Source organism: Clupea harengus, chromosome 25 (assembly GCF_900700415.2).
Source record: "Clupea harengus chromosome 25, Ch_v2.0.2, whole genome shotgun sequence".
Lineage (NCBI taxonomy): Eukaryota > Metazoa > Chordata > Actinopteri > Clupeiformes > Clupeidae > Clupea > Clupea harengus.
Genome location: NC_045176.1, coordinates 5,615,816 through 5,629,650, shown reverse-complemented (window position 1 = coordinate 5,629,650; position 13,835 = coordinate 5,615,816). Strand labels below are relative to the sequence as shown.

The window sequence follows — 13,835 nt, the reverse complement described above, 5'->3', positions numbered from 1 at the left end:
CAGCACATTATTACAGCAGGTGGCTGACCCCAGCATACAGAATAATGAAAAAAGCCTCCCTGGGTAATGAACTCTTTGACATGGGCTAGCTCATCTCCTGAGTTACAACAGACATGGTTTCTGTATTATATCCACCTTACGACCGAATAAGACACACAATGCCTTCTCTACACCTGAAAAGGTCACAAACTTTCACCTGAGAATTTGCTGAATGACTCAATCGATAACTAATTTGGCAATTAAACCACATTCAACGCAGAATAAGCTGGGGAACTGCTGGCTATTTTTCCTTGAGAAACAGGTGTAACATGACATCGGCTAGAGGGAGAGCGATTGAGACAAACAACAAAGGGCGACTACGGCAAGCCTATGGGGCCACACGATACATAAATTATGTAACGGAACAAATGCGCCAAATGACCTGCTTTCTACCCATGGCCTGGGGAGCATATTCAACTGGTCGCCATGGCGAGGGCGCTACTACACCAGCTCAGCCAATGCCTCTGCAGGCACTACCACATGTCAGTTTGTGTCTTCCCTGTGTGTGTGTGTGTGTGTGTGTGTGTGTCTGAGAAAGCGAGAGACAGAGAGTGTGTGTGACAGAAAGGAAGAGTAAAAGTGAAAATGAGAAAAAAGAGAAAGAATGAGACAGCTAAGACAACAGGAAAGAGAGTGAGAGAGAGAGACACGGAGAGAGAGAGAGTGTGAGAGAGAGAGAGACAGAGAGAGAGAGAGAGCGAGAGAGAGAGAGAGACACGGAGAGAGAGAGAGTGTGAGAGAGAGAGAGAGACAGAGAGAGAGAGAGAGAGACAGAGAGAGAGAGTGAGAGAGAGAGACACGGAGAGAGAGAGAGTGTGAGAGAGAGAGAGAGACAGAGAGAGAGACAGAGAGAGAGAGAGACAGAGAGAGAGAGTGAGAGAGAGAATGTGAACACGTGCACATACACTGGGAATGGGCAATGCATTCTTCTTGAGCTACAATTAACTGTGAGACAAAAGAGTTGAAGCATGGTGAGGGACTGCATCACTGGATGGATTCCATTTCTTTTGTTTTTCTTTGTTTTTGCTCCAAATAAATGTAGGCCACGGGCAATGAGAGACAGTGGGGGTGGTGGGGGGGGGGGGGGGGGTCCTGCTGGGGCTGCTGCACCTGTATCTGCCCTTGCATTTATTAGCACGTCCTTCCCATTTAACAACAGTCTTCTTTAAACGATAACGAACAACGACCTGATAGGAATACTTCTCGTTTCCCACAGTTCAACAGTTAATTAAGCAGCACTGGCATCAGAACCAGGTGAGCGATGACGCTCCAAACACTCTCTTCTTCCATTATTTAAACTGATTGTTCATCTCACTGTCTCAAACCTTCCTGCTGATAAGGAAAACATAATAACTGAGCCAGATGCTCAAAATACCCCTTCGTGTCTGTAAACACACCTTACCGCTACTACCTCCTCTTCGGGATTAACAACACCTTGATATTACTCACCAAGTAAGTGTGCTATCAGCATACGTTTAAACACATGACAATTGTGTCATAAACAAACAGCAGTGAGCCTTTCTTTTTTTTAAGTTTGAATTTGTGCAAGTTTGTCACAAGGAAGGGACTTGTTATTCGTATGAATAGCTTAGGCTACTTATCCTGTACTGTGAGTGAATTCAGCCTAACCTCTATATTTCAACCAATTACATTTTAATACAAATAACTTACGACAATTCTCCTCGTCACTGTTATCCGAGCAGTCATCGTCATCGTCGCACCTCCATATAGTTGGTATACACCTCTTATTATTGCACTGAAACTGTCCATCCTCGCATTCCTCCTCAGTTCCTGCGTTACAGAAAAAAAAATTAGCAGCTGCACCACAACTATACGGTGCTTTATCCCAACATGTACAGTAAAATAAAGAATCAGTGCATGGCTTTCAGCTAAAGAAAACGCTGGCAGAACATTACTGAATGGATTAGGATACTATCATCAGTGGCTCGCCCACACTATCTGACCAATACAAAATTAAACAAAACATAATAGATTCATAATTCGGTCCTAAATTGTGCGTGTCTTTGATTAAATTAAGATATTACATTGGGGCGCACTGGCGAGCTACAATCAATTGTATCAACTGGCTGGATGTTCTTACGACAATAACTCAACGGTTCTAATGCATTATGCCTCATTTCTATTGCCTAACGAATGGCTACATCTTAAGGCTCTTATACTAGGCTACTCAACTATTTCATTCCATATTCGTTGAAGGGGCAGTGAATGAATTATTTCGCGACCTCGTTTGTATATTTCACCGCAAAATTTCTTTCAACAAAAAACAAAAAAAACTGGTTTTGCACACAAACAACGCTGGCATCACTAAGTCTAATTAAAGGCTAGGCTATGAAGCACACGATAAATCACACAGTACCAGACTGCGTTTCTAATTCCTGTCTTTTTTCACACTCGGAAAACAGGACTTACCTTTTGTTGAGTGAAGCTCCATGACTAACAAATGGAAGAATAATAGTTTTCCGATTTCTGTCCACATCTCTACTACGGCGTTCGACTACGACGTTCATTCACAGACAAAGCAGGTCCGGATCCTTCACTCTACCGATGCGACGGTGGTACTTCACTGAATCCCCAACAGCTTCACTAGCAATTTGAACCATTGGCGACATCGTTAGGAGGGCGGGGTTTCAGTGAACGTAACGTAATAGGACTGATCTTGCAGGATGGTTGTAGGCTACAGATGTAGTTGTGTAGTTTACGTTCGTACAAAGCATCGGCTCCTCAGTGACATTTGGTGATGCAGTTTAACATGCACATGTGGGCCTTACATCCGTTACACTTATGTGGATGTTGAGTGTAAACAATAAAGCGCCTGAAACACATGAACATAGGTTAATAAATACTGATAAACGCGTGTCTACACTACTGGGTTGGGTCTACTCAACATCATCAACAAGCCTGCAATTGCACATTTAACATGTTACTTTGGGGGAATGCAGGTCCAGGCTCAGTAAGAACAGCATTTTTTGCTTTATATTTCCCTAACATTTATTATCTGTAAGAATTGTAATGAAATTAGTCTTTGTGTTATAAATGAGTCTCGATGTGTTATAAATTAGTCTCTGTGTGTTATAAATAATCTCATCTAGCTCATTCTAATTTAATTTAGCAAAAAAATGCTAAATATTTCGCTGAACCAATGACTGTACATTACATTACAGTCATTGAGCTGAACATAATCTTTTACAACTGTGACGTCTGTGGGATACTGTGTGTGTGGTGTGTGTGTATGTGTTTTTGTACATTAACTTGAAAAAACATCACAGTTTAAGTTTAGTCTTGATTGATTGTTTAACCATGCATCTATTTGAAAGGACAGTAGGACCTGTCACATATCATAGTGGGACAACGGACGATGCTGTCACTCAAATACACGCCACAACCAGAGCTGACAGAATAATCAGTCATTTTAATAGAGGAAAGCTGAAGCGGAACCCAACTCGCCCATGCCCTGATGGCTTCTCACAGCCAACCACAGCACAGGAATTCAGACGGAACGTATTACAGATGCACTGGACGTTTCACCCTTGCATTATCAGGACCTAAAATGAAAAGTGTCACCAGCACATTTCACCGTCACCCTCATTTCAGTCTATTGTGTTTACTGATTGCACATCACACACATTTTAGTGTCACTGATTTCAAAAGAGGGCTGCACATGGGGGTTAATCATTTGCCATCAAAATTGTACTCCCAAAAAAAAGATAGATATTTGAGCGATGATTCTGGTGAGATATTATTCTACAAAGGTTATTATATATACACTTTATGACCAGTGTTTCCTGCTTTACTGCCTTGGCACTAGTCTCTTTTTAAAGGTCAAAGTGGCTGTCTTTGACTTTTGACTTCAGAACATCTACTTACAAAAACATAATAGCTCAAATGGCCACAGTTAACCATTTATAAGTACGGTACCCAAAATAACCAGTGCAGATCATTGCAGCATCAGGCCCTAGAGTGTGACTGTTTTTATGGGAAATTGAACTGTGTTGATATGCATTCTCTGCATATTTGAATCCATTTGAGTTTTTCAAAAGTGACCCATGTGAAACACAGCAACAGATAAACAGATGCTTCATGAAGTTGAGGTTCAGAAAGTGGTATTGTACTGTTTTCTCCTTTATCACAGTGCTCCGGTAAAGTCCTTGTTGTTCCACAGATGTACTCAGAACAAACCTGTGTCTTTGGTCCCACACTGATTAGTGTCAGCCATGAAATTTAAATCAGAAAAGAGAAGAATGGATTTTTCAATTCCCAGGAAAGCTGTGTTTGCTCCAATCCCAAAGGGAAGTCAGTTAAATGGAAATTACTCCAGGCGGATATTCATTAAGCACTTCGTTCAATTTCGATCATCCAATGATAAATTATGGGCATAAGATAAATTGAGTGTTGGCCAGTATCCGCAAAAATTAGTGTCATTACGGTACCTGGAAGGTAGGTTGTCCTGAAAATGCAAGACTACCATTTATGTCCATTGTAGTCATTTTTTCATTTTTTCAAATGATGTGGTGTCAAAACTAAGGAGTCTCAAGATAATCCTGTTTAAATTGAATTAAATAATCTACAATTATTGTATCTATGTATAATTTAGATGTAGCACTATTTAGTATGCTGTCCCAGTTACAAAATATTCCTATTGTGGCCTATATAGCACAATACATCATCATAGAAAGGATTACTGTAATTCTTTTTAATGGGCATATGTTGTTTTTCATTATAACACCAACATTAAGAGATTAAGTAAAATTGCTAAATCACGCTTACTCTTGCACTCCCCTTTAGGCCTTTAACTTGTGGGCAGGCAACATTGGGCTGCAGGATGGGTGAATCCATACATTTTCTGCAAACTGCTGCAAATCATTGTAAAACACTTCTAAATAAATGAAAATGATTGGTTGGCACCTATTCACTTTACTGTGTATTCTGATTGTATGGTTTGGAAAAGACCATATATTGATCAGTGATATTAAGTCATACAGAGATTCTGACATGTCTAAGCTTGTTCATATCAATGCATTATGACTGTGGGAACTAACACCAGAGATAGTCACACAGATTGAAAAGGATACAATGTTTCATGTCACGTGATTAATGGGAACCCCCTTCTTCACCCACCTGCCATATTCGTTCAGTTACATTTTGTATTGTTGGAGAAACAACCAACTAGCAACTCACAAATTTTTCATTGTTTAAACTATTATTGATTTTAAAGGGCAAATTCTAGCAGATTGACAGATTCTTTAAATCATATAGGTACCAACATTTTCAGACTTAATGATGGCAGATGTTTCAGTGAAAGTACCTCGCAACCCAAAATGTGCAAGGTGCAGAAATCACGGATTCGTAGTCCAGCTGAAAGGACATTCCGGTAAATGCCAGTTTTTTTCATGTAAATGCTGGAAGTGCTCGCTCATAACCGATAGGACGAAGATAATGGCCAGTCAACGACGACTCAAGAAAAGCCAAAGAGATGAGATTGCGATCACGGAGAGTTTGGCGGTTTTAGCCACTCCAGCTAGCACTTCTGCGCTGGATGAAGATACATTGCCACATGCAGCCGAACACATGCCATCAAACGCCAACCTCAGATCTGAGAGCGTCATTCGCATGCCAGCGGGAGGAACTCAAACTGATGGCAAAACCTACATGGAATTGGAGGTGGCTGCATGTGCAGTTAAGGAGCATCTTGTCAGGCCACCTACAGGTGGTACAATTGATGTTGGAATGGGCGCAGGCCGTTCTTCTTGCCCGGGTTATGGAGTACAGGATTCCATCACAATGAACAGAAGTAAGTGGTCAAATTAGCATGCTAGCCAACACAAAGCTACGCCGTGTCCTTACGTCCCTGTCATATTTACCATATAACGGCGATTTGTGGGGCCCGTTACCTTTCGGCGCAGTTGTAGCACTTTTTTGACAAGTCTCTGTTCTATCTCGGTTTATACAAAGACGATAGACTTAGAAGCTGTGAATTTGGGTACAAAGCAGTAATAATTAACTACTTTCAGAAAGTTAAGCAAGAATTACACAATGAAAACACGTCCCGTGTTGCCAACTTGCAGGCATTAAGAAAGTGCGGGACAGTAGTGGGCGTCATGAATGTAACGTGGATCCTGCAACATCTTGTACAAAGATAAATTACTGCTGGATCAAATGAAGACAATCTGCGTGGATGTTTAATTAACAACAAGGTCAGTATGATTGTTAAAGCTGATTTAACAACAAAATAGTTTTATTATAACCCACAATAATCTTTAAATATGGTTGTTTTGGTCATATAAAAAAAACCTTAAGGATCATTTTGACATGCTTATTTCATACTGGCCTGCTGCATTTGTTTCTACAGCGATGTTCGAGATGTTATGTTTTGTTCGCATTTCATCGCAGCACACCATTCTTTTTAAACACACATTAACATATTTTGCATTCAGTTAAAGTTTTCCACCACTGTTGGAACATCTGAGAAAGGCACAGGTTCTCCCCGATTTCCTAGTCATCGTTGTCAAAAGTAACGTTACATTGAAAATAAAGTTAAAACTACAACATTTTACACTTTAGAAGACAACTTGCATTTACACGCGGGCATATTGTCAGGATAGACCGCAAAAATGGCGATTTGTCTACTTCAGGCCCATAGGCGGAGATCCCGGGGGGGGACGCCAAAGTTGTCCCCCCCCCAACAATCATTGGAATCAAAACATTTTTTTTTAAATATAGTAATATGAAAGAAATGCATGACGACACAAGCGATGCTAATTATAAACGTAAAACAATGTGTTTTTTAAGTGTTGAAAAATCATGATCCCCCTATTCCTCAAAGTGGTTTGGTTCACATGCTGTTTCCAACGGGCGGGGCTACCGGCAGCTCCGTGTTTCAGTCAATTAGCCAAGTACACGGTCAGACAGTGAGACTGTTTCCTCCTCTCTCCCACTGACATAGTTAAGAACATGTAATGAAGAAGTTTTTTCTTAACTCCTTTTACGAAGTTCCAATCGATATGTACTTATTCATAAGTTTAATAATGGATTGACATGACAACGTGAACGTTTGCTGATGACACACGCATGCCGGTAATTAACACCGTTATGATAGCTAGCTAGACAGTTAGGACACTGTCCTGTCAGGGGCAGGTTAATGCTAGTTAATAAAGGTAGGTCTACATCTCAGTGCCTCTCCAGATTAGTTCAATTAACTCAAGGTAAATTAATTTAATCTTTCCCTGCGGTGCATGAACAATGCTGGTATTGGATATATTTATCTGCAATCGTGATGACCGTGAGATGAGGCTTCTCCCTCTTGTATTGTGTAATCTGTAAATTCTCGCCTCAAATGTAAGCTTGTTATCCACCATATCTAGTTTTAAATGTTATGCATATCCCTCCATTGCAGTATGAAGGCCCTTTTGATGGCTTCTAGACGAAATCAGGTTATTTTGTCTCCAAAAGTTGTCTAGAGCCTCTTGGGATATCGTTTTGACACTGATAGCTGCCATTGTAAACTCTAGTCAGCTCTGATAACTTGTCCGAGTTAGGAACAGTAAATATTGGTGGCGGGGCTTATTGATAGGTCAAATTGAACTGTTTTAGAACTTATTTTGAGCATCAAGTTCTTTTGAACTTTGGACATTATTTGTCTGTGAGTAGATATTTTGTGTTAGTACATTTAATGCCGTTTAGAGGATTTAAAAATGACTTCTGTTTGTAAATGTTATTGAGAATTCGGTATTTAGCAGCCCCCCCCCGGAATTACTCTCCGAAATGTTACCATGTATTGTCCCCCCCTACAATGAAATGGGATCTCCGCCCCTGTTCAGGCCATTCGTTAATCCAGATGTGCGCCCTTGCTCGGCGATTGGATCAACGTTGCTGTTACAGACACTTTACCAGTTGCACAGACAAATGATAAAACTACAAACAGTCCCAGACTGGAGAGGATACGTGTTAACATACGGTACTATAGAGCACATGGGATTTACTTAGTTATATTGCTCAATTCAATGGGTCAGTAAAACACATTTAATGTTAACAGTTCAATCAGGTGCAGCCTCCTCCCCACATACATATACATGTCCTTTTCCCCCCTTGCTTACCTGCACCTTTTCTCTCCTAGACACTGATGATCAAATGGTAACTGAGAGGGTCCAAAAGAACGTCTACATGGGCGAAAGGATGACCTTCCCCTTTCATGTGTATTCTTACCCAAACGGATACGCATGCCCTGCCATTCTAGTCAACCTGCAGCCACCAGTGTCATTCAATGACCCATTCAGCTTCCCCCATCCTCAGTCTGGAGGCTTATCTTACACAGGAGATCCGGTCTTGCCTCAGGCAAGTCTATATCTTGAGCTTTCAGATGGACACATTTGTAAAGTGTGTATAATTCTCACGTATATGGACCCAGGTTCCGTGTGCGACCATACACACATAGAACAGTCATTTAAAAAATGGCGGGAACACTTATACTAGCCAGCAACTGTCCAATGCAAACACTACATGGAAAACAAGTATTGCCAAGAATTTTAGTGGTTCGATGTAATAAAACTGTCTTGTATGATATTAAGAATTGTTAACTTGAGTAACGGTAGTAGATTAGCGTATTTAGGAGAATTATCAGAATGCTTATAAATCACGGCCATTATGCATTTGAATCAGAAATATTAAAGTTTACTGTAAGACCTCTTACATCAATATAACGCAGTTTGAAGCCACGTGATTATGACACCTCTAGTCCGAGGTGCAAGTTTTACTGTTCCAGTGAATCACAAACATAGACAAAGGAAGACCTTCTGCTCTTCTTATGTCTATGATCCCAAAGGACTTCAACTTGACGGCCCCTTTGTGTTTCATCTGTAGGATGGTCGCATGCCATTATTCAATCCATACTCGATGCCGTGTCCGGGGCGTCTGGAGGAAGTTCCTGTGAGGCACCATCTCTATTTCCCACAGCATAGGGAGCGAGAGTCTGGAGGAGGGAGGCTATTGTCAAGGGCCGAGCTTGATTCAAATAGGGAGTCAGGTGGCTAGGCTTTGAACAGGGTTTCTCGTAAGGGTGCAGTAATAATTGGGAACTAATTCATATTGATGCTGTTTTGCTGTTTTTGCCTAACAAAGTTATTCGTAGTATCTGTGACTTGTGTTTGGATACCTGTACTGCACATAAAAATAGATAATTATTTGTTTGTTTGTGCATCAGAGAAACGGCTGGGCAGCCAGGGTTCTGACATCCTGTCAGTGGACAACGACTCTTCCCAGGACACAGCATGATACCACAGATTTTCGACTTCAGGAAAAACAACGTTTCCCTTTCCTTCCATATGATAATACTAACGATACTTCAATTGAAATCAGTTTTAACAATCTATATGTAGCATTAAACTGTAACGTCAGTGTGTAGTATTTCTCTGTATTTACTTGTACATTAGACATTTTGTAACAAAAACATTACAGAAGTTACTAAGCTTGCCTATGGCATTGCTAAAAATGACAATTAAGGCTGTCACAAAATAAAACGTGTGAAACAAGTCCAACTTCCTTCACGTGATTCTCAAAGATTTCCTGCAACACCCTTCTTTTCACACAAATACAAACAAGAACATATCTCACAAAAAAATATGTTACATTTATACTTGAAGGAAAAAAGAAAGAAATGGTCAGAAATGAACCATCCGGTGTGAGCCCAAGATCAGATAATGGCAGAAAACATGTCCATCGGAACTGTGCAGAAATAGCCAATCTTAGGTCCATCTCTGTGTGTGAGGACACAAAAGGCGGGTCCACGTCTCTTGATGAAGAGAGGAAGTCTCATTTCTTGCTTTTTGTTTTCCTCCTGGCCTCCTTGCCCGGGCGCTTCTATGAGAGTCGAGAGAGACAGATGAATACAGGCGAGTGGCGAATCACTACAAAACAGACAAATGATAGACAAAGACATCAACCCAGAATGTACTTACATTGCCCTTTCCACCTTTCCCAGATGCCTTTCCTGCCTTTCCTCCCTTCCCATGTGCCACCTTGGCACGGAATCCTCTCATGTCGTTGTGACTTTCTTTGGTGTTCCATTTGGTGCCCTTTTTCTTGCCCCCGAAGCCAAACTTCTGGTCCTTGAACTTCCTCTTTGAGTTGGCTCTAGGCAAGCAAAGAGAACCGTTACTTGGGTCTAGGCAAGCACAGAACTGTTACTTTTTATATCCTTTCCAATGATATTATTATGGTTAAAAAAGAGAATCTTCGCTGTAGTCACTTGAAGAGACCCAGAATGCTACAACATGTTTAAGAAATGTTTTCTCTATGTTTACTCTGACGAAACATCAAAATAAGAACCAAACTAAATAGTGTGTTTGGTCTCATCTTTGGGACAGCAACTCAAGTTGTTACAATTTAAGTGAGAAATTATTCTATTGAACAACTTGACTTGCCTGTACAAAGTGATAATTTAGTAACTCACAAGAGAGTTCTTACCCTTTCTTATTCAGCTGTGCTTTAGATGGTCCTGTACTTTTCTTCACCTTGTCTTGATCTCCTTCCAAGAAATCCAGTTTGTCTGTCATGCCTGTTAGAAATAGAAATATGGGATAGATCAAGCCTTTATTATATATCGCAAGAACTGGAAATGCATGTACGAGTAATGAAAACGGTAGGTGAATATTGTAAAACGTCCAGAACTCCCAAACAGACTGCACCTTTTTGATATTTCTTTACAGATGTCATCATGGCCTTCTTGTCCTTCTGCCTCTTCTGAATGACTTCTACTTGAACCTAGTGCAAAGACAGCCAAAATCAGCACGCTGTTACCAAGAGACATTGACCACGTCTGGAGTTCAGTCACGGCTGACAAAAGCAGGACTCACCTTTTTACCGTACTTCCTCAGCTCTCTCAGTTTCTTGGCCTTCTCAGATTTTTCCATTGCCGTCGCCTTGACGAGTAGCTTTTTCCTGATCTGTGGCAAACAATGACAGAGGCTGTTTGGAGATGTCTTGTATGTAGCAAATCAATTACACAAAGCAAATGTGAAACCCCACGCTTGTACAGTTTGCATACACCATCACCTACGTACACAGTATCAAATATGTCATACAGTAATGTATAGAGCTGCATACTAAAGTTACAGACGTGTCTTAAGTAATTGTAGTTGGCGAAGTGTGTGCGTATAAGCCAAAATAGGAGTGTTTGTGTCTACTGGAAGAGGAGGTATCAAAACACAATACTCGTCTGACACTTCAAACTATATGAAGATGAACCAACAAGACTGACAGACCTTCTGCATGTGTTGGTCAGTCTTGCTCATCTCTGCAAAATAGTCGGTTGGTCGCTTGGTTGGTATATTCAGCTTCCGGAGTTTTGGCAAGGCCTCTAAAACTGTTGCCTGGGCTTGGCGATAGCTGAGAGGGAACAATTCAATAAATTCAACACAGATTTTGTGGTTGTGGTCATTCTCACAAACATAACCAGTGAATGAAATTGAACAAAGCAGTGGTGGTGTGAAAGCACATGGTTTTTAAACCTTAAGAGTCTATTTAACATAGACAAGATTTTTTTGATGAGAGTTCCTGTTAACTGGTTCAGAATAAATACTTGAGACCTGACAATACATCACTGTTTCTTTTATGTCACTACGGTTAAGACAACAGAACTGAGCTTATGTTGAATCTTGTTTAACAAATCTATGTCATACTCACAAATACATCTCCCTCTGGAAATCATCTTCAGCATTTATTTCTCCGTCAGGGGCCACCAGCCTGCCTTCAGCTTTTGCAACTATGTCAGCAACTGGTAGGTTGGTCAGATTCAGCCTCTCGACCCATGGAAGAGTCTTGCAGAAATCAGCCAGACACTGTTTCATACCCTCCTGAAACAAGAGGTTCAATAGAGAGGCGGATTGGATCACACAACTCACACACATCGAGTTTTCCTTCACAGGCAAAGAGAAACACAATACATGTGCGAACCAGTGGCGATATTTCGTTGTGAATGACAGGGGAAGGAGTAAAATGTGTGAAACCATAATGTTTCTCACCACATTGTTGGCCAATTTTTTCGCTTCTTCCACAGGAACGTTTAGACCGGGTTTCAGCAATCCTTTAGCGAATGCCTCTTGTAACTTTATAAAGAACGAAAATTACAAGTTAGTCATTGAAATCTACAGACGATTAAAAGTTCAGGCAAGTCGATAATAACTTAGACGAAGAACACAAACTAGGTAGCATAGCCCATAAACATACATGTTACTCATGGATGATTCTGACAGTAACGTACACAAACTAATGAACTGCGACATCATTCTTTATACCATTACGTGTAAAAAGGTACATTTATTATAGTTAAGGAGCACACAGGAAGAATTCAATCACACATGCCAGCTCTGCGTTGTCGCTCAGCTAACGTTAGCTAGCTAGGTAGCAACCTAAATATAAACACTCACCGCTCCATCAGACATTTCACTATCCTCTTCGGATTCAAACCCCAACTGTGTTTCAGCCTCTGAAGTATCCATATTTACCAAATCAGTACGTTTACTAGGTAGATACCACGATTTACCTTTCCTACAATGTAGTAACTTCTATCAAACACATGTGAGGTCCTTCCATGAAGTAAGTGCACCACGCATGTCGTACCGGGTAGTTCGGTGTGAACAATTACAAAGTTCCTAGGTACGAAGAAAAATGTTAAATCGTGTATCGTAAATGTCTGTTTCAGTATGTCGAAAGCTGAACCCATTTTTTTTCAAAGTTAAAGTTATGCATCGTTTAATACCTCACCACGGTCTTACTTGAATGAATTTGAATATTCTTCAAAAGATTACGTTTTACATGTTTTATTTATTCTGTAACGATGGAATCGTGCTACCCTCTAGTGGCAGAAAATATAAATGCATGTAGGTTCATGGACGTTGTCATAGCAGCGCGTTAGTTTGAGGTTACCTTGACAACATTGGATGCTCTAACTTTATGTGTGATGTGGCTAGCATGATCAACTAGCTATTTCAAAAAGGTCTTGTTACAAATTTGTGAATCTGTAAGTTCGGCTATTTTAATTTCGTATTACTCCTTTATGATGAGTTAAAATGATATGTATAAGGAAATCTCATGTAACGGTTTGTCGATGTGTCACTGCACATACCTAGCTAGCGATATGAGATATCATACTAGCTTAGCTGTTGGCTAGCCACATAGGAAAACTAACATTTCCTGGTATTGGCTAAATATTACTTACGTTACTTACTTACGTGTACTAATGTCTCTTGGTAAAGGGTTAAATTAGTGTGATAACCTGCTAACATAGCGTGCCATCTGTTGTTCATATTTCTAACTTTACAGGTACGTTAGACTGTTCTAAAATAAACAGGTAAAGTAGCAGCAAGTTAACCACTATCGCTTGGTAATTTATTTGAACTTAATTTCTTTGCACATTCCAGGGTCATACACAACAGACTGAAGAATGGCTTCGGTTGTAGCTCATTCATATTACACATTCGGTCTTCGAACAGGAGTGTCAAACAGCCTCTGCTACTTTGATGAGCAAACAGTAATATTTCCCTGTGGAAATAACTTGGTGCGCTACAACATTGACCAGAGATGGCAGAAGTTCATCCCAGGTAATATTTGTTTTATATCCCATACTGGCATCACTTGAAATGACACAAATACACTATTGGGAATAGGAAATAAAGAACTGAAGCGGTATGATCTCAATAATTGAATATATCTCAAAACTATGCAAAATGAATAGCTCGTACGTAATGCAAAATCTACTTCACAGTTCTAAAAATGGAATGTCTTAA

At 40.3% G+C, this 13,835-nt stretch overlaps 2 protein-coding genes across 2 annotated transcripts in view; both read right to left on the bottom strand.

The window, feature by feature from the left end:
• LOC105891300 (low-density lipoprotein receptor-related protein 8) overlaps positions 1-2,643 on the bottom strand; it is a 59,718-nt gene extending 57,075 nt beyond the window's left edge. The window contains exons 1-2 of the mRNA XM_031562785.2: positions 2,470-2,643; positions 1,711-1,830 (exon numbers count right to left, since the gene is read on the bottom strand). Of these exons, the coding sequence (XP_031418645.1) occupies positions 1,711-1,830; positions 2,470-2,536 (187 nt within the window). The 5' untranslated portion in view covers positions 2,537-2,643. The remainder of the gene's footprint in view (positions 1-1,710; positions 1,831-2,469) is intronic.
• A 6,806-nt stretch (positions 2,644-9,449) lies between these two features.
• On the bottom strand, positions 9,450-12,689 carry ebna1bp2 (EBNA1 binding protein 2). Its single transcript, XM_012817489.3, has 9 exons — positions 12,477-12,689; positions 12,072-12,155; positions 11,734-11,903; positions 11,313-11,436; positions 10,905-10,994; positions 10,737-10,812; positions 10,516-10,606; positions 10,008-10,182; positions 9,450-9,909 (listed from the first exon to the last, which is right to left on the bottom strand). Exons 1-9 carry the CDS (start codon positions 12,546-12,548, stop codon positions 9,862-9,864), a joined length of 930 nt encoding a protein of 309 aa, XP_012672943.2. The 5' UTR covers positions 12,549-12,689; the 3' UTR covers positions 9,450-9,861.
• Between the last annotated feature and the right edge of the window lie 1,146 nt (positions 12,690-13,835).

What these genes read in the sequence shown, in the direction of transcription:
- ebna1bp2 (XM_012817489.3), bottom strand. Translation starts at nt 12,548, where the DNA reads ATGGATACTTCAGAGGCTGAAACACAGTTGGGGTTTGAATCCGAAGAG. An exon ending in GTGAAATGTCTGATGGAGCG is followed by an intron (nt 12,156 to 12,476) that starts GTGAGTGTTTAT and finishes TTCTTTATAAAG; the next exon opens with TTACAAGAGGCATTCGCTAA. An exon ending in TGAGGAAGTACGGTAAAAAG is followed by an intron (nt 10,813 to 10,904) that starts GTGAGTCCTGCT and finishes TCTTTGCACTAG; the next exon opens with GTTCAAGTAGAAGTCATTCA.